The sequence below is a fragment of the Lethenteron reissneri genome, chromosome 9 (genome assembly GCF_015708825.2).
Source record: "Lethenteron reissneri isolate LAM-NWPU_2019-01 chromosome 9, ASM1570882v1, whole genome shotgun sequence".
NCBI classification, from domain to species: Eukaryota; Metazoa; Chordata; class Hyperoartia; order Petromyzontiformes; family Petromyzontidae; genus Lethenteron; species Lethenteron reissneri.
The window spans coordinates 11,659,177-11,684,903 of NC_083787.1; the positions used below are offsets into that span (position 1 = coordinate 11,659,177).

Here is a 25,727-nt window from a genome sequence, read left to right on the forward strand (position 1 = left end):
GGTGGCGCAGCGGTTAGCGAGGCTGTGCCACGAACCCGGCGAGTTCCATTTCCGCTCGCGACCATCGGCTGGCGAATATCGGAACCGATCCTGGGCGACCTTCTCAAGGCCGACTCGGCCTTCAATGAGCACTCGGTGGCAGTGTGTAAAAACAAGAGCTCTGGGGAGACAAAGGCGGCCGGGCGTGGCGCTGACCACCCCCTTCTCCACCGCGTGCCGTGCCGTGGCCGGCCTTCGTACCCCGCTGTTACTCGTGAACAGCATTTGACCCCAGGAGCCTGCTGAAGGCCGTGCGGGGGGATCTTTGTCCTGCAGGTGCACGTGACGAGGTCTCACCTTGGCGGTGATTCTCGGCAGGAGATCGGTGATCTTCTTCAACTCCTTGTTCTCCTCGCCCACCTGGTCGCACCACAACACCGACAAGTGTGAACAACCACTCACGCGGCACCATCCTCATCGCGGAGGGCCCATGCTTTCTCCAATGCTGGATTGAGGCATCCGCCCCTCTGTCGCCATCCATCTCTCACAGCCTCGCAGAATCAGAAACTTGAACGAGAATCTGTATTTATTACGGAGAAATCCGATGAGCTATAAAGCTCTTCTCCCCCCCCCCCTCCCCCGCGACCTGTCCAGAAGCGAGAAGCACGGCAGAAGTGAGCTGCGCAGAGGGGGGGGGGGGGGGGGGGCAGCAGCGTCTCATCTCACAGTAACTTCGTCATCAGCTGGGGGGCTGCTGCAAGCGCTCACACGTGGGAGGACCCCCCAACATTTGATCTGGACTCGCACGGTCGCACCCAGAGGCTATTCGAGATACGCGCAACTCTTCCTGCCTGACGACATCCCCGTTGCGCTCACGGTCTCCTGGAGCCGCGTGCGGTGGCTGTTGGAGGGCTGCCGCCTCGTGGCCGTCCCTGATTAAGGAGCCACCGCCGTGTAGCATCTTGAAGTGTTGAGTCTCGCTGTTGGAATTCGAAGACAACGCCTCGACTTGTTGTATTGGTTGCCGACCCCTGTGCTACTGGATACGGAGTTGGGGGAGGGGGGCTTTTGGGGGGGTTTGGGGAGGAGGAGGGGGGGGCTCATGCAGAGGTCACGTGATTGATGGGAGGCTCGTGTAGCCTCTGCGCGTCTCGCATCACGGGGGGGGGGGGGGGCACGCGGTGGGGGCCGCACCTCCAGGAAGACGCCGACCACCGCCAGGCCATCGGGGGCCACAGCAGCCTCCTCGAAGCTCGCGTAGCGGTCGGCACTCCAGTGGACCAGGTGCAGCTGCAGTTGAGTGGGGCAGGGTGAGTGGGGCAGGGTGAGTGGGCAGGGTGAGTGGGCAGGGTGTGTGGGCAGGGTGAGTGGGGCAGGGTGAGTGGGGCAGGGTGGGTGGGGCAGGGTGAGTGGGGAAGGGTGTGTGTTATGGGTGTTTGCAGGTGTGTGTGTGTGTGTGTCAGGACAGGTGTGTGTGTGTAGGTATGGGTGCGTGTGTGTGCGACACAAAGAGAGAACAATTATTGATCTCTTGGGTCTTAGAGACGACACAGGCAACAACAGAAGGGCACAGGAGGGAGCAGCTCAGCCAAGCACCACTCCCGACCACCTTTGTCTTCCCCGTACAAATGTATACACACCGAATCAGGGACTCTGTTCAGGCCGAGTTGTGTGTATCTATGTGTGTGGTCGACTCAGCCTGACATGGTGCGGTGTTTACACATCAACACTGGGGAGACAAAGGCGGCCGGGCGTGATGCTGGCCGCCCATCCCCTCGTGTGCTGTCCGGGCCCTTCATATGCGCTACTCGCTAACAGCACTTGCCCCTAACAGAAGGCTACACGGGGGATCTTTGCCTTTGTTTGTTTGTGGGGGCCAGCAAGAGATGCGATGGAAATTTTAATCATCTCATTGATCCTCGGAAAAAAAAAAGATGAAGACGATTTTAAAAAATAAAACGATCACCATCTCTGATGAAGACAATGGTCTAAATCCCCAAGTGATTCGCGTGAACTCGTTAGGACGAGGCTGATGGAAAAGAGACTTAATGAGGCCCACGGGTTGCGTGTTGGTAAAGGGGGGGAGAGGGCCAGGGAGGGTGGGTAGCACTTTTCCAAGGTGAACCCAAATACCAAGGTGTACCCAAATACCAAGGTGTACCCAAATACCGATGTGCACTCAGGTACCAAAGGTGTACCCAAATACCAAGGTGTACCCAAATACAAGGTGTACCCAAATATCAAGGTGTACCCAAATACCAAGTGTACTCAATACCAAGGTGTACCCAGGTACCAATGTGTACCCAAATACAAGGTGTACCCAAATACAAGGTGTATCCAGGGTGCTACGGTGTTTGTGTTACCCACAAACCGTCACGACCACGTGCATTCATCGTAATGAAAAATGTGGGTAGGGGGGAAATGTATCCGGCTTCTATTCGCGATTGTGCTGCTGTCAGTGTACGGAAATCTCAGCGCATCAATGCGACCTCTGTTGTTCGGGGAACGGTCCGCGGAAGCGGACACCACAGAGCCGCCCCTTGAGTGCCCTTCAATGTGTCCTCTGGTGGCTCCCGCACAAGGGCAGAATGACAGCGCATTCCAGCTCGCTCTGCCACCGGGAGCCACGGTGATCATTGCACGGCGAGTCAAAGCGATGTCTGTCTTTGTTGTCAGAGCTGGAACGGTGTTTTTTGTTTGGTCAGATCAAGCAGAGAACTAATATTAGACCGTGGCGCCAGCGGGGGTGGTGGTGGTGGTAGTAGTGGTGGTGGTGGTGGTGTTGTTGTTGGTGCGCTTGAAGCCACTCGAGCACCGGCACTTAATACAAACCCACGGTTGCTGAGCGCCGGGGCCCAGAGAGATTAAAAACAAAACGCTAAGCGGCCAGCAACGCACAGCACAGGCAGTGGCTGTAACGCGGATTCGAACCGCAGGGGCTCAGGTGGTGCTGACGTCTGAGCCACACTCCGCTGGCCACGTCAGTGCGGGCGTGCAGTGTGAACTAAACTAAAACAGAACTCATTTTGTATTTTACCAGCTAAGAAGGCCCCACTGAGCTAGACACAGCTCTTATCAGAAGCGACCTGGTTATCACAAATAATAGGTCAACGAAAAGGCGGCTTATCGCGTGACAATTTATAGCAGCCAAAGACTCCAAACGCGTGAGGTCGATTTTAAATGCGTAGGGGATCCACAGAGACACAGACACAAAAAATAAAAATATACAGCAGGCGTCAGCGTTGGGTTCGAACCCACGACCTGCTGTATACCGGCACGAGCGCGGCGAGTGTCTGAGTGCACTGGGGGCGCGAATGCGCTCGGGTGAATGAAACATTTAGGAGGCAAATGAGCTGCAATTATTAAGTGTCATCGGTAGGTAATGATGATCGTGGTGATATTAACAATGTCAGCTTGTAAGGCTGCGCCCCCACCGCCACCGCCGCTGCACAGCGTTTGCTCGCTCTCGTACGGAGGGGGAGAGAGAGAGGGGAGGGGACGACCATTCGGAGGTACCAGGAGGAGGAACCACATTTCGCCACGGTGGCGAGATGTTAACTACCTCGCCTGGTATACAGGAGGTCGTGGGTTCGATCGAGACTCTGATGCCTGCTGCTGTATATTTGAAGTCCGCGTGTCTCTCTCTCTCTCTCTCCCCGTGGTCGCGTGGACTTTTATCTGGGTCCTCTGGTTTTTCCCTCTGCATTTAGGATCAACGTCATGCATTTCGAGAATGTGGCTTCTATACAATTCCACGTGATGATAAGCCGCTTCGTTGAGCAAACATTTGTGGCCGGGTCACTCCTGAAAAAGAGCTATGTAGCTCCGTGGGCCTTACCTGGTCAAATAAAACGTACTTTTTTGTTTCATAGTTTATAGTGGGGAGGCAGCAGCGAGGCGGTAAGCCAACACCAATGATTGCCCAAGTTCTGCGATTCTCTATATATGAAGGTGTTATCGGCCAATTAATGAGCGTTTTTTATGTGGGAGTAAAACCAGAGCACCTGGAGCAAGGTGGGCAACACTCCTGCCATGCAGATGGAACAGGTGGAGTCCACCTTTTGCTGTGCTGCCATCTCCTGGCGAGCCAGGCTACGGCACCTCCTCGACGCCCATGGGAAGGGAGTGTTTCCACCGTGTGTGTGTTGATCCAGCAACCCTCACTGTCTCCACAGTGCTGGGTTACAGGCCACATGCATAGCCACCGCCAAGGACATGTGCGTTCTAACACTTGGGTGCAGCGTGTGGATGTGCATGTCTATTTGGCGTGCTTTCACAATGGGGTGCACTGTGTAAATGTGCATCTCGAGATTTTGCACATAATCACTTGGGTGCACTCTAGGACAAAGTACTCTAGGACCTATTGATTTTTGGGTACACCGTGTAAATGTGCATCCTCGAGCTATTGCACTTGGTCACTTGGGTGCACTTTGAGACAAAGTACTCTATAACCTATTGCTTCTTGGGTACACCGTGTAAATGTGCATCTAAAACTTTTGCACATCGCTACTTGGGGTGCACTTTGAGAAAGTGCCGGGGTATGGGGGGGGGAGTCTGGTACCTCTGCGGGATACGTCTTCCCCTTCACCGTGTGCTCCGAGCCGACATGGTCGTGCGAGCCCCAGTGCATGTGCAGCTGGCGGAGTCGGTAAGGTCCATGGAGGGCCCCCCCTTCTATGACTGTTGAATAGTGAGAGGGGACACACACACAAAGACATCGACAAAGATCCCACGTATAGCCTTAACAGACTGTTGAGGCAAGTGCTGGTAGCGATTAGCACCTAATGAAGGCCGGCACGGCACACGATGGGGTGGGTGTGCCAACACCACGCCCGACCGCCTCAGTCTCCCCAGTGACGATTTTTTTACACACCGTACCAGGTACTCATTTGAGGCGAAGTCACCACCATAACCATCACCAGCATCACCACCACCACCACCACCAGCACCACCACCAGCACCACCACCAGCACCACCAGCACCACCAGCACCACCACCACTATCCCCACCACCACCAGCACCACCACCATCACCACCACCACCAGCACCACCACCACCACCAGCACCACCACCACCAGCACCACCACCATCACCACCACCAGCACCACCACCACCACCAGCACCACCACCACCAGCACCACCACTACCATCACTACCATCACCACCAGCACCACCATCACCACCACCACCAGCACCACCACCACCAGCACCACCACCACCAGCACAACAACCAGCACCACAACCAGCACCACCACCAGCACCACCACCAGCACCACCACCACCAGCACGACCACCACCAGCACCACCACCATCACCACCACCAGCACCACCACCACCACCATCACCACCACCAGCACCACCAGCACAACCACCAGCACAACCACCAGCACCACCACCACCATCACCACCAGCACCATCACCAGCACCACCAGCACCACCACATCACCACCACCACCAGCACCACCACCACCACCAGCACCACCAGCACCACCAACACCACCACCACCAGCAGCACCACCATCACCACCAGCACCAACACCACCAGCACCACCAGCACCACCAACACCACCACCACCAGCAGCACCAACACCACCACCACCACCAGCAGCACCACCACCACCACCACCTGCACCACCACCACCAGCAACACCACCACCACCAGCAGCACCACCATCACCAGCACCACCACCAGCAGCACCACCAGCACCAGCAGCACAACTATCACCACCAGCACCACCAGCACCACCACCACCATCAGCACCACCACCACGTTGCCTTCGTGTTGCCGTGAACAATCCCGCCCGTGACACCACCACCACTTTCAAACAATCGCAAACACCGCGAGTCACCGATTCTAAACACTGTAACACGAACCTCTTCCTCGGTGTAAACATCGCCGCGCCGGTGAGATGTCAACGTTGTGTCGCACGCCCTCCTCCACCCGACAGTCAAATAGTCACGTGAGCGAACGCAGCCAATGCATCTCCGCTGCAGCAATCGAAGGTGGAGGGAGTCTCTACAGCTCCCCCGAGTGGGGGCCTTCTGACAGCGGCGGCGCGAGCGAGCAATTGCAGGGCTGCACCTTCTGTTCCGCTTACCGCTGCGGTGGCTAGGAGATGTTAACTCCCTCGCCTGGTGAGGCAGGAGGTCGTGGGTTCGATCCCGACCCTGACGCCTGTTGTATATCTGGAGTTTGCGTCTCTCTCTCTCTCTCCCCGTGGTCGCGTGGACTTATTTCTCCGGATCGTCCGGGTTTTCCCTCCACATTTAGAACCGTGCATTGAGATTATTGAGATTATTTTGCTGCGATAAATCTACACGTGATGAGCAACCACTTAATTGGGCCATCATTTGTGGCCAGGTCGCTTCTGAAAAATCCGTTTATACCTCAGTGGGCTTTACCTGCTAAGATAAAAAAAACACTCGCTCAGTTGTATTTGTATATTTCAAGTTATTTGTTTACCTTTTCTATACTTTGCACTCCTATCGTGTTTTGTTTTGTTTGTTGAATCGTTCTGACCCCGTGCCCCTACTGGACATCTGTGAAAAAAAGAGCTTCATAGCTCATCGGATTCCTCCTCCCGCAGTATCAACCATTCTGAAAGACCCAAAGAATATTCTGATTCCGCGTCATGCGCCGCCAGTGGCCGCGACAGAGCGGAATAGACTCCTTCATCCACGGGGGAAGCGCCAATCCTCCCTCGTCTCTTTTTGTTTTTTCACCACCAATAATATTCCCCGAGATCCGACTTGGCCGAGAAGCGGGGGTTTGGGGTGGGGGGGAGTTGGCGTGGTCCTCCCGTCCCCTCCTCGGCTGCAGCGTCCCCGGGACACAGCGGCAACGCATCTCACTCGCCTGCGTCGCCCCCCTCCACGCTGCCCCCCGCCCCTCAAGTGCCCCCCCCCCCCTCGCCGCTCCCAACCAAGTGATGAATAAAAATCGACTCTCTTCGGCTCTGTAGCGGCCATGGAATGGTTATTTATTTATTCTGCCTGGAGAAATGCGATGGAAACTCTGTTAGTCTCTGCACAGCCCTCCAGTGGGGCCACGGGGGAGGGGAAGTCACAACAACAAACAAGCAAACAGACGACACGAACAACGCGGCAGGGATGCACAGACGTTGTCTGGGTGGACAAACGCCATGCGGCTACCCCCGTCCTCGCGATCTGTGCGAGACGCATTCAGCCGCTTCGACCCGCACCGACCGGCGTGGTGAAGTATGGTCAACAACAACAACAACAACAAATATCCATGAGCGGCTAAGGCGATTCTGGCTGCTGCGATGTGGCCAGGATCGATGCACTTTGGAGCGATAGATTTTGCGTTCGCGGTTGGAGTTTCTCCAGGAACGCGACGTGTCTTAGTAGACGTCGGTTAAGTGGAATCGTTGCGTGGCCCTGCCGTCGGAAATATCTGAACCACGGTGGATTTGCTCCGAGCCGGATGAGAGAGGTGAGAGAGAGATGAGAGAGATCGCATTTCACTTCCAACATCCGATGAGTTTACATTCCACGCCCTGCTCCGTGCTCTCCAGAGTTACTGACCATATTTGTTTTGTAAAAGCCAACACCACTAAGGACAAAGACCCCCCGTATAGCCTTAACAGACTGCTGTGGCAAGTCCTGTTGGCGAGTAGCATCTACGAAGGCCGCCATCGCACTTGAAGGGGTGGGTGGCCAGAAGCACGCCAGACCGTCTGTGTCTCCCCAGTGGCGATGTTCACACGTTGCACTAGGCACTCATTTTAAGGCTGAGTCGACCTAAGGGAGGCATAGGACCGGTTCAAATATTCGCCACTCAAATTGGCCGTGAGTGGGAATCGAACTCGCGACCACCATACCCCACCACACCCCACCACCACCACCCCACCACCACCACACCCCACCACCACCACCATACCACATCACCACACCCCACCACCACACCCCACCACCACCGCCACCACCACCCCCACCACCACACCACGCCACCACACCCCACCACCACCACCCCCAACCACCACACAAAGGCGGCCGGGCGTGGTGGCAACCACCCAGCCTCTCGCGTGCCGTGCAAGCCTTAATAGGTGCAAACCTTAATAGGTGCAAACCTTAATAGGGGGTAGGGGGGGTATTAATCTTTGTATGTCTGCATGTGTTTATGTGACAACCCCCCTCTTTGGGGATGATTTCCCGCTCGTGACGTCAATGTTCCCCAAGGGGTTCGTTAGCGACCTCGTGTGCCCCCTCCTGCACCTCCGTGGAGACCCCTGGTATCCCGCCCTGGGTCACCTTGATAGCTCCCCCTTCGCTAACCCCTTGGGGGCCGGGGGGGGGGGGGTGTCAGTTGGGGGCGTCTTTGCCGTAGGTCCCTGCATCACAGGTTGGTGCACAGTCGACAATTAAGGCATTAATTGGCCGTCGGTAATTAGGTCAGTAAAGTCATAGGAACGTGGAATTGCCGGCAGAGGTTCGGGAACCGCTCTTAAGCGACCGCTGCTGCTGAATATCGTGATGATCATCAGCTCCGACACTTCCGCTGATAACGACACTGCTGCCGATGACGACAGTGCCGCTGATAATGACACTGCTGCTGATAACGATAGTGCTTCTGTGTACGCTGCTGCTGCTGCCGCTGCTGCTGCCGCTGCTACGAAGCTTTCTTGTGACTCTGACGCTGCTGCTGATGACCACGCGTAATGCTACCACCGATACTGCCGCAGCAGTACAGCCACACCTCGTGACCCTTCTGCTGCTACTGCTGATGGTGATCACGCTGCTGATGATGACACTGCTGATAATGTTGATGCTGCTTATGATGATGAGACTGATGTTCATGATGACGATGATGACCGTGATGAGAGATGATGATGATGATGCTGATGATGATGCTGCTGTCGACGACGATGACGGTGATGAGACGGATGTTGCGGCTGCCACCGTACCGCAGGCGCCCTTGACGCTGGAGTCGTGGAAGGAGAGCATGAAGGAGGAGCCGGTGTTGGACAGCTGGCGGGACGCCCTCGAGTTGTAGCGCAGGCGCAGGGGGTCGACGGAGGGGTCGCGCTCCACCGAGTCCGGGTCGATGTCGATGGGCGACTGCCGGGGCCCCTTCGCCACGGGGTACTCGCGGGCCCAGCACGAGGGCCCTGGGGACAGCGCGGAGGGCCCAGGCAACGTGTGAGGCTCGCATGGTGCAACGTCAGGCACGGCAACACCCCCCCCCCCCTGGTGCAGGTCTCTCCCTTTAACGTCGTTCCGAAAAAACGTCGCCGCTTCGTGGTTGACACTGCCACGGGAATTGCGTCGTCGTCCCCCCCCCCCACGCTCTCGCGTCGCTCACGGCAATCGGCCGCACCTTTCTCGTCATCCGTCGCCTCTCGGCACTCGGCAGAGGTTGCAAACGGGTTTTGATTCCTTACCCGTACCCGTACCCAGCCGCATCAGGGTCGCAAACGGGTACCGGTACCCATACCCGGCCGGGTACGGGTAGCCGGGTATCGGGTAGGGTACGGGTATCGGCTACCCGGTTGCGACCTCTGGCACTTGTTCCCCCACCACCGCCCTACCCCGGACACGAAGCCCTTGGCGTGGCGTGTGAACTGAACTCTAGCCTGTCAAGGCGCGCCGAGCCGCTGTGTTGCTCTTCTGCAAACAAGCGGCCCGGCAACCACAAACGACGGCTCGACGAAGTGGGTTTATCTCGCGGAAACAGCAGCAGCGGCCATGCACCGTTACACGTGTGATGTCGATGGAAAGACTGGAGGATTCGGTGGAAAAATTCACGCGACCACGGGGAGAGAGAGAGAGAGAGACACCACGAACTCCAAATATACAGCAGGGGTCCGGATCGAACCCAAGGCCTCCTGCGTACTCTAGAGTACAATATATTGTTCATGTACAGTGTTTTGGTGATTCTATAGTGTACCGTGTCTTATTGTACCCTGTTTAATTAGTGTTCAAGCTTACTGCTGTACACGAGTGCTGAGTGCAGTGCTCTTAGTAAATTTAACGTAACGTTGCGGGTACGTCCAGGATGAAGATGCGCGCATTAACGCGGCGCGTCGCCGTTCAAGCTCCGCTGTCTCGGTTTTGCTGTCTCGGTTTTGCTGTCGCGGGGAGAAAACAAAACATCGCTTCGATTGACGTCGCTCCGATGTTCCTCGTCGCGCCTTTCCTTCAGGAACGCTATCCCCGACATAAACCGGGGGGGGGGGGGGGGTATTACCACATTACAATAAATATATTTCTTTATTTGTATATATAGACGGTTCTGTGTTTCTGTGTTTGGCGCAATTCATGCAAGTCGCGGATCGGGTCGCCGCTGCAGAATCTGTCGCGAGTGCAGAGCGTCGCACGGACGAGCGGGAAGACAGCCGGAAACACGCGCTAGCAGACGAATTGTCCGAGCTCTGCGGTCCTGTCACGGGAGTGTTTGGTCAGCTCCGTACATCGTCCCTTCCGTCCGGGTCCCTGCCGCAGCGGCGTCACGGTGCAGCGCGCCCTGCGATATCCTCGCAGAGGCAGAACGCGGCTTTTGGCTCGGCCATCGAACAAAAACGTCGGTCCTGCGGCCGTCTGGAACGCTCTTGCTTCCCTTCCCATATTAGGAAGCCACTGGAGCTGTGCACTTTTAAATCATCTGGATTTACAACTCATTTCTGCAGGGTCATCATGTGTCCTTACCCCCCCCCCCCCCGCAACTCCGATTAGCGCGGCTGGCTCCGTGTGGTACGAACCGAGTTCGACGTTCGTATACACTGGACTTGGAATCCAGAGGGCGCCCGTTCGAGTCTATCTCCCGGCGCGGCATTTTCTTGAATCCCCCCCCCCCCCCACTAACCCCGCCCCCCACGTCGCCTCCATCCACCCAGCAGCAGTACGGACGGGATCGCCACGGGTAGTCGATCGGCAGGTCGCAGCGTGGTGGGGGAAAACGTGGGCACTCCCGCCCGCTTCTAAGACGCCTGCCCAGCGTGGAAGAGTAGGCCAAGACACCCGAGATACCTTCTTATGAGCGTGGCAAACTGCCCTCACCAGCGCGGAGAGCGGCGACGTTAACTTTGGCGATAAATTATCATTTGACCGCAACCTGCCGGAAGGCCACGTGTTCTGCCCCGGGCAGCCCTCGTTCATGACCGCAGCGACAGCGGCGTGGATGAAGTCGTCAACGTGACGACACGTGCTCTCTCTCTCTCCCCCTAATCTGTGTGCGCTCTGCGTCTGTCAACTTGATCCGAGCGCAAACGCCCAACGGTGATGATTATACTAATAATAAACAACAACACGACACCGCACGGACAAACATCCCCGTGTAGTCTTAACAGACTGTTGGGGCAGGGGCGCACAGGCACAAAGCAAGCACGTGGCTATTTTAAGCCACTGTGTGGTTATTATCTATTTATCAAGATATACAAAAGGGAAATGTGTGAATGTGTGTCTGTTCGAAATGCTTAGCATACTTCCCGACACGCAACAAACTTGAAATTTGGCATGTGGGTAGCTTCCAGACTGGACACAATGCAGAACGTATATAAATAGACTTTTGTATCTTGGGGGAGGCGCAATAATGGATATATTTTTTGCACGGCAAGTGAGCGGTGACGTCAAATCTGTGATGTCACCCGCATGCGGCAGCGTCACGCAGTGTGCCTGCTAACGTCACGCATTCCCCCCCCACCCTCCGCGTAGGCCGTGTGTTAATCCAAGACGACAAGACCACAATTCAAGTGTCGGGCGAAGCCGGGTTGGCTAGTTTTAAGGGTAAAGATCCACCCTCCCCTGGCCCATAGCCTTAACAGATTTTTGTTTTCTGGGCAAAACGCCGTTAGCGAGCGCACACGAGAGATGCCGGCACGGCGCACGAGGGGGCTGGTGGCCAAACGATGTCTGCGACACCATCGCTGCCCCAGGTACGGTCCTCGTATTTGAGGCCGAGTCGACCCAGGGGGAGGCCCAGGGCCGGTTCAGATAAATCGTCGCTTGTTGTCGGTGGCTGTCAGCCCTGGGGGGGGGGGGGGGGGGGGGGGGTCGAACTCGGGTCGCCGGGGTCCGGAGCGCGGCGCTAACCGCTGCACCGCCGATGGAGCGTGCGGTTGGGATAAGATGCGGGTGCTCAACAGTCGGGCCACAACACACGAGCGTAATAACAACAACAACTCGTGGACGAGGTGGAGCGACCTCGCGCTGTGAGGGAAGAGACACAATTGCGAGTCCGTCGGTGGCTGTGAGGGTGTGATGTTTGAAGGAGGCGGTTGGGGGTGGGCAGGGTGGAGAGGCGAGATAGGAGCTGAATGGATGGATATTCATTTGCACATCACGGCCTCGTGTGAACGGGTGCTAGAAGTGTAACATTGCATCTTGCACACACACCCGCGCGCGCGACACACACACACACGTGACAGACACACACGCGTCTACCTGCACGACACACGTACACTGACGCACAGAATTGACACGCCAACAGATATATGCAAAGATCGCCCGTATAGCCTTTAACAGACTGGCGGGGCAAGTGCTGCTAGCGAGCACCTATGGAAACTGGCACGGTACACGAGGAGGTGGGGTGGCCAGCACCACTCTCGGCCGCCTTTGTCTCCCTCGTGTTGATATTTACGGAACGCGACAAGCACTCGTTTATCGTTGAGTCAACAACGGCGTTGGCTGCCCGGAGCTTCGCTCGTTGCTGGCGGACGACCGCCTCCGACTGCCCAGCAGCGTCCTTCACGAGCCTCCTCCACAGAGGCCCACGTTGACACCCATGGTGCCACTCAGCTCCACATTCTCCCGGACCGCATCAGCCCATCTCTTCTCTCGTCCGTGGCGTGTCAATTAAGCCTCGTCCATGTGACCAAACATGCCCAGCTACCGCATGCCCGGGCATGCGGTCGCTGGGTATATGGGGGGCGGCATGACCCAGCCACCGTATTTGCACCTGCCGGAGGAGCTCGCCGATGGAGCAGATTTCGCAAGGATCTGTGTGAGCTCACGCAAGGATCTGTGTGAGCTCACGCAACATCCAGTCCGGTTAAACCCAGGATGGATCGTAGGCAGGTCAGGCGGAACGTTTCAAGCCGGGCGTAGGGAGTTCCTGCAAAAGGGGGCCCACGTTTCGAAAAGACCCTGAGCGGCATTATCCTTCTGTATACAAAGATACATAACAGACTGTTGGGGCAATAGATGTTTGCGAGCACCTATTAGGGACGACACGACACGACACGCGAGGGATTGGTGGTGTGCCAGTACCGCACCAAGCCGCCTTTATCTCTCCAATGCTGGTGTTTACACACCGCATCAGGTGCCATTTTAAGGCTGAATCGACCTAGGGGAGGTCTAGGATCGATTCAGACATTCGTCACCGATGTATGACTGTGAGTGGCAATCGAACGCGGGTCGCTGGGTCGTGCAGTCTGCTAACCATTGCACCACCGCTCCTCACCACAAAGACAAAGATCCCCCGTGTAGCCTTAACAGACTGTTGGGGCAAGTGCTGTTAGCGAGTAGCACACCTATGAAGACCAGCACGTCACACGAGGCGGTGGGTGGCCAGAACCACGCCCGACCACCTTTGTCTCCCCAGTGGCGATGTTTACACACCGCACCAGGTACTCATTTGAGGCTGAGTCGACCTAGGGGAGGCCCATGACTCGGGTCGCCAGGTTCGTAGCGCAGCGTGCTAACTGCTACGCCACCACTCATACAGATACACACGCGCACTGCCAACACTTATATATATATAAAACATCTCACCAAGGATGTAAATGAATACGGTGTTAATTTGAGAGCGTAAAGCTGCATCGTGGGACACTGGCTCCGCTCACTGGGAGGCGCAGAGGTGTTCGTGTTGGCGCATGCATCGGTGCAATGGGTTCCACCTCCGGAGCTCTTCATCGAGACCCCAACGCAGCAGATTCAACGGACAAATATCTCAGAGCCCTGCCAATGCCACCGCTGGACTGAAGCCCCCCCCCCTCCCCTTGCTCCCCTGGCGCGGAGTGTGCGCGCGGGTCAAGGGGGGCTAGCCAGGAACTCTGGTCGCCGGGTTCGGGGGACCCGTTTGCGCTAACCACGGCGCCACCGATCAACCACCGTCATGTAGACATTTAAACTATCGCGTGGTGATGATGCTGCTGGCAGTGGTGCACCACCAACAACAGCAACAATCAACAACAACAACTCAACGCACTCGTCAGTCGCAGTGTGGCCTTAAAGGGGGAACAAATATATCATGGGCGACGTTTCGGGCAATGCCCCTTCGTCATCATCGAACGTGCAGGGTCATTATATTGGAAGGGTCATCATGTGCTTTGGAAAAGGGCCATTGCCCGAAACGTTTACATTTTTCTTTTGGGGTCATTTCGAAGTGATAATGTACGCGTGTTGAACTTCTTTCGCACCGTACGTAGCCTACCGTGCTAGTCGGATGTGCGGGGGAAGGACTACAAACTAACACACACTCATCAAGAAATTCGTTTTTCAATCTAGATGATGATTTATGAAAGTGCACAGCTCCTGCGGCTTCCTGACAACGGAAGGCAGAGGCGTTCCAGACGGCCGCGGAAGCGCATCTGAAAGCGCCGCGCGACGATGCGGTGGCCACCGTCTTTGTTCGACGGCCAGCAGCCAAAAAGCCGTCGCCGCTACTGTTGCTGCTGTTGCGAGGATGACGAGCAGAGATGGCGTGATTGTGGTTTATGCCCCTTGATGAGCTCAGCCAAGGTAGCAGCCATTGCGGTTTGCCTGGTGTGGCCGTTTGTGGCCCACGAAGTACACGATCCTCCCCGCCCTGGTTTGAGCCTCACAACTCTTCTGAGTCACTGTGGCGCTGCTGGGGGGGTGGAGGGGATGAGGAGGGGGGTCAGTGGCCTAGAGGGGTCAAGGTTGGGGCCGGGGGGCCGGGGGGGTGGTGCCCGCGTTGTTTGCCGGAACATCACGGACCCGGCAATGCCATGGCATCTAAATCAGGCGACCACAGATCAATCAATCGGCCCCTCTCGTTTGTCGAGGGTTTCTAATTGAAGATGAGATGGTGGGGGCCCCGCGGGGAGGGGGGGTGGAGGGGTGGGGCATGAAGACAAGTAGCTGTGGATCGTGGGAGGGGGGGGGAGTCTATGCCATGCAGCGAACGAGGGGGAAAGTCGGGGGGGTCCGAAACGAGATACATTCGGGGGGGGGGGGGGGGTACAGCACGTGACTTTCCTGCCTCACTGAGCAAATTTTGGGGGTGAAATTACGACAAAGACAAAGTGTTTCCCCATATAGCCTGCACAGACTGTCGGGGCAAGTGCTGTTAGCGAGCGAGCGCCTATGAAGGCCGGGGCTGTGGCACACGAGGGGGTGGTGGGTGGCCAGCACCACGCCCCCCCCTACCGCATTTGTCTCCCCGGTGGCGATGTTTACGCACCGCAACGGGTACTCATTTGAGGCTGAGTCGACCCTAAGGCAGGCCCAGGACCGGTGCAGATAATCGTCACTGGTGTTGACCGTGAGTGGGAGTGGAACTCGGGTCGCCAGCTTTGCAGCGTGACGCGCTCACCGCTCCACTACAGCTCCCCACCAGATTACCACCACAACCACCACCACAACCACCACCACCACCACCACAACCACCACAACCACCACCACAACCACCACCACCACAACCACCACCACCACCACAACCACCACAACAACCACCACCACCACAACCACCACAACAACCACCACCACCACCACCACCCACCCTCGAAGTTGCCACCGCTATGTTGAATCCTCAGAGTCGCGCATACCTGGATTTCACACACGCGTATCGATTACCGCGCGCCTCTTATTTTAGAAAACCACACCCACCCCTCCCCCCACCACCACCCCTCCCCCCAGCCCAACCTCTCCCCGCTAAAACATAAATAAATCTTCCCGATGTTCTCTGTGCGCCTCTGTGTTCTTGACTCCCCCTCCCTTCCAACCCCCCCTCCCCAGCTCCCGACTTCTCCGCTTCTTGTTCTTCTTGCCCCTCTCCCTCTGCTTCCCCACCCCCTCCGCCCGCCTCCCCGGAGGACTCCGCTCATGCCGAGAGCGATGGCGCGGGGCCGTCAATCACCGCGGGGCCGCCTCGCGGTGCGCGCGAAGCTCTGCGGGAGAGGCCCAAAAGGTGGCCGCCTCGTTCGCGTCGCCGCTCGGAGGTGGAGGAGGCTCAGCGCGGGGGGGGGGCTCAGCGGGGGGGGGGGGCTCAGCGGGGGGGGGCTCAGCGGGGGGGGGGCTCAGCGGGGGGGGGGGGCTCAGCGGGGGGGGGGGGGGCTCAGCGGGGGGGGGCTCAGCGGGGGGGGGGGGCTCAGCGGTGGAGCGAGTGCCTCGCAATCGGAAGGAGTTCAATTCCCACTGCTTGGGATGGAAGTTGACTCAGCCCCATCAACATCATCATTATCACCCCCTTCTTCCGCGGTCGATAGCACGAGAAGCTACTCCACTTTGCGGTCAATTTAACAGTCAGTGGTTGCGCAATGGAGTGACTCGGCCACGCCGTATGAATGTGGAATTGTCACCATGAGACCCAGGGCTGTCGGCACGAGATGAGCAGCCGGGCGTGGTGTTGGCCACCCACCCCCCTCGTGTGCCGTGCCGGCCTAACAGCACTTGGCCCTTCAGTCTGTTAAGGCTCTACGGGGGATATTTGTCTTTGTCTGTGTGTGTCTGGGGAGCGGTAGTGCGCTGCGCTACGAAACCCGGCGACCCGAGTTCGATTTCCGCTCACGGCTAACACCAGTGACGATTACCTCAACCGGTCCTGGGGCTCCGCTAGGTTGACTCAGCCTTAAACGCGTACTTGTCGCGGTGTATAAACGGCAGCGTTGGGGAGACAAAGGCGGCCGGGCGTGGTTCTGGCCACGCACCAAACTCGTGTGCCGTGCCGGACTTCATAGGCGCTCTGCCAACGGCACTTGCCCCAACAGTCTGTGGAAGGCTACGCTGGGGACCTTTGGCTTTGTCTCTCCGCCCTCCTGCCACGCTTCCCTTGCACTCCATGGAGCCCAAAGCCTTTGGCAGTAATTCTAGATTTGAAGCTTTCGTGACTGCAAGGATGCATATTCTTAGGTGTTTTCGGTAAAGTCACTTTACCAAAAACACCTAAGAATATGAAGCCTTTGGCAGTCTCGGCGCGTCGGCATGCGGCGTGATAGTGTGGGGAGTGTGGGGAGTATGGGGAGTATGGTGAGTGTGGGGAGTGTGGTGAGTGTGGTAAGTGTGGTGAGTGTGGTGAGTGTGGTGAGTGTGGGGAGTGTGAGGAGTGTGGGGAGTGTGGTGAGTGCGGGGAGTGCGGGGAGTGTGGTGAGTGTGGTGAGTGTGGGGAGTGTGGGGAGTGTGGTGAGTGTGGGGAGTGTGGGGAGTGTGGTGAGTGTGGTGAGTGTGGGGAGTGTGGTGAGTGTGGTGAGTGTGGGGAGTGTGGGGAGTGTGGGGAGTGTGGGGAGTGTGGTAAGTGTGGTGAGTGTGGGGAGTGTGGGGAGTGTGGGGAGTGTGGTGAGTGTGGTGAGTGTGGGGAGTGTGGTGAGTGTGGTGAGTGTGGGGAGTGTGGTGAGTGTGGTGAGTGTGGGGAGTGAGGTGAGTGTGGGGAGTGTGGGGAGTGTGGGAGTGTGGTGAGTGTGGTGAGTGTGGTGAGTGTGGTGAGTGTGGGGAGTGTGGGGAGTGTGGTGAGTGTGGGGAGTGTGGGGAGTGTGGGGAGTGTGGGGAGTGTGGTGAGTGTGGGGAGTGTGGGGAGTGTGGGGAGTGTGGTGAGTGTGGGGAGTGTGGTGAGTGTGGTGAGTGTGGTGAGTGTGGGGAGTGTGGGGAGTGTGGTGAGTGTGGGGAGTGTGGTGAGTGTGGGGAGTGTGGGGAGTGTGGGGAGTGTGGGGAGTGTGGGGAGTGTGAGGAGTGTGGGGAGTGTGGTGAGTGTGGTGAGTGTGGTGAGTGTGGGGAGTGTGGTGAGTGTGGTGAGTGTGGGGAGTGTGGGGAGTGTGGGGAGTGTGGGGAGTGTGGTGAGTGTGGTGAGTGTGGTGAGTGTGGTGAGTGTGGGGAGTGTGGTGAGTGTGGGGAGTGTGGTGAGTGTGGGGAGTGTGGTGAGTGTGGGGAGTGTGGGGAGTGTGGTGAGTGTGGTGAGTGTGAGGAGTGTGGGGAGTGTGGGGCGTGTGGTGAGTGTGAGGAGTGTGGTGAGTGTGGGGAGTGTGGTGAGTGTGGGGAGTGTGGGGAGTGTGGTGAGTGTGGTGAGTGTGAGGAGTGTGGGGAGTGTGGTGAGTGTGGGGAGTGTGGTGAGTGTGAGGAGTGTGGTGAGTGTGGGGAGTGTGGTGAGTGTGGGGAGTGTGGGGAGTGTGGTGAGTGTGGTGAGTGTGGTGAGTGTGAGGAGTGTGGGGAGTGTGGTGAGTGTGGGGAGTGTGGGGAGTGTGGTGAGTGTGGTGAGTGTGGTGAGTGTGGGGAGTGTGGTGAGTGTTGGGAGTGTGGTGAGTGTGGGGAGTGTGGTGAGTGTGGGGAGTGTGGGGAGTGTGGTGAGTGTTGTGAGTGTGAGGAGTGTGGGGAGTGTGGGGCGTGTGGTGAGTGTGGGGCGTGTGGTGAGTGTGAGGAGTGTGGTGAGTGTGGGGAGTGTGGTGAGTGTGGGGAGTGTGAGGAGTGTGGGGAGTGTGGGGCGTGTGGTGAGTGTGGGGAGTGTGGGGAGTGTGGGGAGTGTGGTGAGTGTGGTGAGTGTGGTGAGTGTGGGGAGTGTGGTGAGTGTTGGGAGTGTGGTGAGTGTGGGGAGTGTGGTGAGTGTGGGGAGTGTGGGGAGTGTGGTGAGTGTGATGAGTGTGGGGAGTGTGGTGAGTGTGGTGAGTGTGGGGAGTGTGAGGAGTGTGGGGAGTGTGGTGAGTGTGGTGAGTGTGAGGAGTGTGGTGAGTGTGGTGAGTGTGGTGAGTGTGGTGAGTGTGGTGAGTGTGGGGAGTGTGGGGAGTGTGGTGAGTGTTGGGAGTGTGGTGAGTGTGGTGAGTGTGGGGAGTGTGAGGAGTGTGGTGAGTGTGGTGAGTGTTGGGAGTGTGGTGAGTGTGGGGAGTGTGGTGAGTGTGGTGAGTGTGAGGAGTGTGGTGAGTGTGGTGAGTGTGGGGAGTGTGAGGAGTGTGGTGAGTGTTGGGAGTGTGGTGAGTGTGGTGAGTGTGGGGAGTGTGAGGAGTGTGGTGAGTGTGGTGAGTGTTGGGAGTGTGGTGAGTGTGGGGAGTGTGGTGAGTGTGGTGAGTGTGGTGAGTGTGGTGAGTGTTGGGAGTGTGGTGAGTGTGGGTAGTGTGGTGAGTGTGGTGAGTGTGAGGAGTGTGGTGAGTGTGGTGAGTGTGGGGAGTGTGGGGAGTGTGGTGAGTGTTGGGAGTGTGGTGAGTGTGGTGAGTGTGGTGAGTGTGGGGAGTGTGAGGAGTGTGGTGAGCGTGGTGAGTGTGGTGAGTGTGGGGAGTGTGGTGAGTGTGGGGAGTGTGGGGAGTGTGGTGAGTGTGGGGAGTGTGGGGAGTGTGGGGAGTGTGGTGAGTGTGGTGAGTGTGGGGAGTGTGGTGAGTGTGGGGAGTGTGGGGAGTGTGGGGAGTGTGGGGAGTGTGGGGAGTGTGGGGAGTGTGGGGAGTGTGAGGAGTGTGAGGAGTGTGGGGAGTGTGGGGAGTGTGGGGAGTGTGGTGAGTGTGGGGAGTGTGGTGAGTGTGGGGAGTGTGAGGAGTGTGAGGAGTGTTGGGAGTGTGGGGAGTGTGAGGAGTGTGGTGAGTGTGGGGAGTGTGGTGAGTGTGGTGAGTGTGGGGAGTGTGGGGAGTGTGGGGAGTGTGGGGAGTGTGAGGAGTGTGGTGAGTGTGGTGAGTGTCGGGAGTGTGGTGAGTGTGGGGAGTGTGGTGAGTGTGGGGAGTGTCGGGAGTGTGGGGAGTGTGGGGAGTGTGGTGAGTGTGGGGAGTGTAGGGAGTGTGGGGAGTGTGGTGAGTGTGGAGAGTGTGGTGAGTGTGGTGAGTGTGGTGAGTGTGAGGAGTGTGGGGAGTGTGGTGAGTGTGGGGAGTGTGAGGAGTGTGGGGAGTGTGGGGAGTGTGGGGAGTGTGGGGAGTGTGAGGAGTGTGGGGAGTGTGAGGAGTGTGGTGAGTGTGAGGAGTGTGGGGAGTGTGGTGAGTGTGGGAGTGTGAGGAGTGTGGGGAGTGTGGGGAGTGTGAGGAGTGTGGGGAGTGTGGGGAGTGTGAGGAGTGTGGGGAGTGTGAGGAGTGTAGGGAGTGTGAGGAGTGTGGGGAGTGTGGGGAGTGTGAGGAGTGTGAGGAGTGTGGTGAGTGTGAGGAGTGTGGGGAGTGTGGTGAGTGTGGGGAGTGTGAGGAGTGTGGTGAGTGTGGTGAGTGTGAGGAGTGTGGGGAGTGTGGTGAGTGTGAGGAGTGTGGGGAGTGTGGTGAGTGTGGCGAGTGTGGGGAGTGTGGGGAGTGTGGGGAGTGTGGTGAGTGTGGGGAGTGTGGGGAGTGTGGTGAGTGTGGTGAGTGTGGTGAGTGTGAGGAGTGTGGGGAGTGTGGTGAGTGTGGTGAGTGTGAGGAGTGTGGGGAGTGTGGGGAGTGTGAGGAGTGTGGGGAGTGTGGGGAGTGTGAGGAGTGTGGTGAGTGTGAGGAGTGTGGTGAGTGTGGGGAGTGTGGTGAGTGTGGTGAGTGTGAGGAGTGTGGGGAGTGTGGTGAGTGTGGGGAGTGTCGGGAGTGTGAGGAGTGTGGTGAGTGTGTGGAGTGTGGGGAGTGTGGGGAGTGTGGTGAGTGAGAGTGTGGGGAGTGTGGGGAGTGTGGTTAGTGTGGGGAGTGTGGTTAGTGTGGGGAGTGTGGTGAGTGTGGTGAGTGTGGTGAGTGTGGGGAGTGTGGTGAGTGTGGTGAGTGTGAGGAGTGTGAGGAGTGTGAGGAGTGTGGTGAGTGTGGTGAGTGTGAGGAGTGTGAGGAGTGTGGGGAGTGTGGGGAGTGTGAGGAGTGTGGGGAGTGTGGGGAGTGTGAGGAGTGTGGTGAGTGTGAGGAGTGTGGTGAGTGTGGGGAGTGTGGTGAGTGTGGTGAGTGTGAGGAGTGTGGGGAGTGTGGTGAGTGTGGGGAGTGTGGTGAGTGTGGTGAGTGTGAGGAGTGTGAGGAGTGTGAGGAGTGTGGGGAGTGTGGGGAGTGTGGGGAGTGTGAGGAGTGTGGGGAGTGTGTGGAGTGTGGGGAGTGTGGTGAGTGTGGTGAGTGAGAGTGTGGGGAGTGTGGGGAGTGTGGTTAGTGTGGGGAGTGTGGTGAGTGTGGGGAGTGTGGGGAGTGTGGTGAGTGAGGGGAGTGTGGGGAGTGTGGTTAGTGTGGGGAGTGTGGTGAGTGTGGGGAGTGTGAGGAGTGTGGTGAGTGTGGTGAGTGTGGTGAGTGTGGTGAGTGTGGGGAGTGTGGGGAGTGTGGTGAGTGAGGGGAGTGTGGTGAGTGTGGGGAGTGTGAGGAGTGTGGTGAGTGTGGGGAGTGTGGTGAGTGAGAGTGTGGGGAGTGTGGGGAGTGTGGTTAGTGTGGTGAGTGAGTGTGTGGTGAGTGTGGGGAGTGTGGTGAGTGTGGTGAGTGAGAGTGTGGGGAGTGTGGGGAGTGTGGTGAGTGAGAGTGTGGGGAGTGTGGTGAGTGAGAGTGTGGGGAGTGAGGGGAGTGAGGGGAGTGTGGTGAGTGTGGAGAGTGTGGTGAGTGTGGAGAGTGTGGTGAGTGTGGTGAGTGAGAGTGTGGGGAGTGAGGGGAGTGTTGTGAGTGAGAGTGTTGTGAGTGAGAGTGTTGTGAGTGAGAGTGTTGTGAGTGTGGTGAGTGAGAGTGTTGTGAGTGAGAGTGTTGTGAGTGAGAGTGTTGTGAGTGAGAGTGTTGTGAGTGTGGTGAGTGAGAGTGTGGGGAGTGAGAGTGTGGTGAGTGAGAGTGTGGGGAGTGAGAGTGTGGTGAGTGTGGTGAGTGAGAGTGTGGTGAGTGTGGTGAGTGAGTGATCGGGCGGTTCAGAGTCCAGAGGTTAAGCGCGCGTGAGTGTACAGTACTGAACACGATTCCACGTATCTGTGTGTGTCGTGTGTGCGTGTACAAATATGCGTGGTATGTGTGTGTGTCGGTAACGTTTGTCTGGGAAGACAAAGGCGGCCGGGCGTGGTCCTCGCGTTGCCGTGTCGGCCTTCATGGGCGCTCGGCTTTCCGGCACTTGCCCCCAGAAGTGGGGAGGGGGACGACGACGACTTTTGTTTCTTTGTTTGTGTTCACGCGCGCCCGGGTCAACACCAACCTCCCAAAGCACCACAGCGCCTTCCCACCCACCCCACACACATCCAGCCTCCACCCCCCTCCCGTGCGCTCCCAGCGAGGAGCCACACCGCGACTCGTGAGTCGTGGGGGGTGCGGGGGGTGCGGGGGGTGCGGGCAGCAGTCACGGGGGGCGGGAGTCGATGGAGGGAGTATTTTGTGCATTTGGCTTCAACACAGACGGGCAGATCTATTGCCCCCCGCGCTTAGCAAATACACAACCCCCGTGCAGCCTGCAACAGACTGTTGGGGCGAGCGCTCCGAGCGAGCGAGCAGCACCTATGAAGGCCGGCACGGCACGCATGGGGGTGGGTGGCCAGCACCACGCCCGACCGCCTTTGTCTCCCCAGTAGCTACTCATTTGAGGCCCAGGAACCGGTTCGGATAATCGTCACTTGGTGTTGGCCGTGAGCGGGAATCGAACTCGGGTTCGCCGGGTTCGTAGCGCAACGCTAACCGCTACACTACCGCTCCCCATCACACACATCAAGGCGTGACCACGGCGCTTGTGCCAGGCTAGGTGCACTTTGCGGTGACGTGAATTAAGGCTGGCTGGCTGGCAGGAGGGACAGACCCTGGTGCCATGGGTTAACTGACAGATGACTGGCAGATGCACCAACATACACACAGACATACATACATACGTGCATACACAGAGGTACAAAGACACAGAACCCCGTATAGCCTCAACAGACTTTTGGGCCAAGTGCTGTTAGCGAGCATCTATGAAGGTAGAGGAGGCGCACGTATGGGGGGGGGTGTTAACAGCACCACGACCGGCCGCCTTTGTCTCCCCATTGCTTATGCATATACACCGCACCAGGTACTCATTCAAGGCTGAGTCAACCTAGGGGAAGTGCAAGGACAGGATCCGATTTCACTCGTGGCTGGGAATCGAACTCGTGGGGCTGAGGGTGTGTCAACCACAAGGTCATCGCTGTACTCACACCCACATTGACACATTCTTTTTCACACGTAAAAAAACACAAAGATCCCCCGTATAGCCTGTAATAGACTGTTGGAGCAAGTGCTGTTACCGAGCACCTATGAAGGCCGGCACGGTACGCATGGGGAGGTGGGTGGCCACCCCACCCCCGTCCGCCTTTGTCTCCCCAGTGACGATGTTGTACACATTCGCACGTGCGCGCACACACACGCATCCGCACACATTCTTCTAGCACGTGCTTACACACGCGCACGTGGTGTGACCATCACCACCCCACCCCGGGGCGCCGGTGTCTCCCCAGTGACGATGTTTACTACACACCGCACCAGGTACTCAGTTGAGGCTGAGTCGACCTAGGGGAGACACGGAACCCGTTGTTTGGATGTTCGTCGCTGATGTTGGCCGTGAAACCGAACTCGGGTCATCGGATTTATGGCGTAGCGCGCTAACCACACAAAGACAGAGATCCCCCGTATAGCCTTAGTAGACATTTGGAGCAAGTGCTGTTGTTAGCGAATACCTATGAAGGCCGGCACGATACACGAGGGGTTGGGTGGCCAGCACCACGCCCGGCCGCTTTTGTCTCCCCAGTGGCGATGCTTACACAACGCACCGGGTACTCGTTTATGCACATAGAGTCTCACACGCACAGTCTCACACACAGTCTCATACACAGTCTCACACACATACAGAGTCTTATACACACACAGTCTCATACATACACAGTCTCACACACACAGTCTCACACACATACAGAGTCTTATACACACATACATACAGAGTCTCATACACACAGTCTCATACACATACAGAGTCTTATACACACAATCAGTCCCATACACACAAAGACAAAGACCCCCCGCATAGCCTTAACCGACTGTTGGGGCAAGTGCTGTTAGCGAGCACCTATTAAGGTACTCGCTCACACACACACACATACAGTCTCATACACACAGAGTCGCATATACACACACAGAGTCGCATACACACACAATTAGTCTCATACACACACATACAATCTTACACACACACAGAGTCTCACTCACCATTATCCTTTCCGTAACCCCAAGACATGCTCGCCAAGTCAGCCGGGCAGATGCAGCAGCGCTGGACTTCCTCCACGTGTACCGGCGAGCGCGTGTGTCACACACGTGCGCGAGAGTGCGTGTCTGTCTGTCAGTGTGTGTCTGTCTGTCAGTGTGTCTGTGAGTGTGTCTGAGTGTGTGTCTGTGATCGTCTGTCTATGAGTGTGTGTGAGTCTGAGTGTGTGCACTGCGTGTTCGCCAGCAACACTTGCCCTTCCGCCTCAACAGTCTGCTGAAGGCTACACGGATGTAAGCAGTCTATATCTTAGCTCACACCGCACGCACACGTGTACGTGACTGTCGTTTCCGTAACACTGGGAGGCAGAGAGGACAGAAGAGGTATTATGCGTGTAGTCTGTGCTGTGTGTCTGCTGTGTCTGTGTGTCTCTGGGTCTCGGTGTGTGTCTGTGTGTCTCTGTGTGTCTGTGTGTCTCTGGGTCTCGGTGTGTGTCTGCTGTGTGTCTCTGTGTGTCTCTGTGTGTCTGTGTGTCTCTGGGTCTCGGTGTGTGTCTGTGTGTGTCTCCGTGTGTCTGTGTGTCTCTGCTGTGTGTCTCTGTGTGTCTCTGTGTGTCTGTGTGTATCTCTGTGTGTCTCTGTGTCTGTGTCTTTGTGTGTGTCTTTGTGTGTGTCTCTGTGTGTGTCTCTGTGTATGTGTGTGTCTCTGTGTCTGTGTGTCTGTGTGTCTCTGTGTCTGTGTGTCTCTGGGTCTCGGTGTGTGTCTGCTGTGTGTCTCTGTGTGTCTCTGTGTGTCTCTGTGTCTGTGTGTCTCTGTGTCTGTGTGTCTCTGGGTCTCGGTGTGTGTCTGCTGTGTGTCTCTGTGTGTCTGTGTGTCTCTGTGTCTGTGTGTCTCTGTGTCTGCTGTGTGTCTGCTGTGTGTCTCTGTGTGTCTCTGTGTCTGTGTGTCTCTGTGTCTGCTATGTGTCTGCTGTGTGTGTCTGCTTGTGTGTCTGCTGTGATGGCACGCGCGCTCTCCCCGCTAGCGAGGACGATTTCCGCACAAGTGCCGACGCACGAGGCGGCGTGCCCGACGTAACAGAGCAGATACCCGGCCCCTCCCCTCATCCCTCCCCCTCGCCCTCCCCCATTGCCTCCCTCTCGCCCTCCCCCATTGCCTCCCCCTCGCCCTCCTCTCTTTCCTCCATCCCGCTCAGTCTCACGCATCACCTCCAGCCGTCACTCCCCGCCACCATCACCCCAACCCGCACCGCCTCCCTCCATCTCTGCCGAGCGTGCTCGTTTCCTTCACTCCCTCCTCCTTCTCTTCCTCCTCCTCATCTCCTCCCCCCTCTCCCCAGCCCCTCCCCCCTCTCTGCCGCATCCCTCGCGATTCCCCTCATTCCATTCCTCCTCCATCCGCGCTCTCCCTGCCCGCCGCCTCCGTTCCCCTTTCTCTCGCTGTTCATTCATTCCTCCACCCCTCCCCCTCTCTCACGGATCGCCGCGACACCCGAAGCACACCACGTGTGATGGTACACGCCCAGCCACAACACACCACGTGTGATGGTACACGCCTAGCCACAACACACC

General features: G+C 57.5%; 1 protein-coding gene across 1 annotated transcript in view; it reads right to left on the reverse strand.

Moving 5' to 3' along the window:
* LOC133340280 (carbonic anhydrase 7-like) overlaps positions 1-25,200 on the reverse strand; it is a 53,276-nt gene extending 28,076 nt beyond the window's left edge. The window contains exons 1-5 of the mRNA XM_061548380.1: positions 24,162-25,200; positions 8,904-9,107; positions 4,541-4,659; positions 1,174-1,269; positions 337-399 (exon numbers count right to left, since the gene is read on the reverse strand). Coding sequence (XP_061404364.1) covers positions 337-399; positions 1,174-1,269; positions 4,541-4,659; positions 8,904-9,107; positions 24,162-24,189 — 510 coding nt within the window. The 5' untranslated portion in view covers positions 24,190-25,200. The remainder of the gene's footprint in view (positions 1-336; positions 400-1,173; positions 1,270-4,540; positions 4,660-8,903; positions 9,108-24,161) is intronic.
* Between the last annotated feature and the right edge of the window lie 527 nt (positions 25,201-25,727).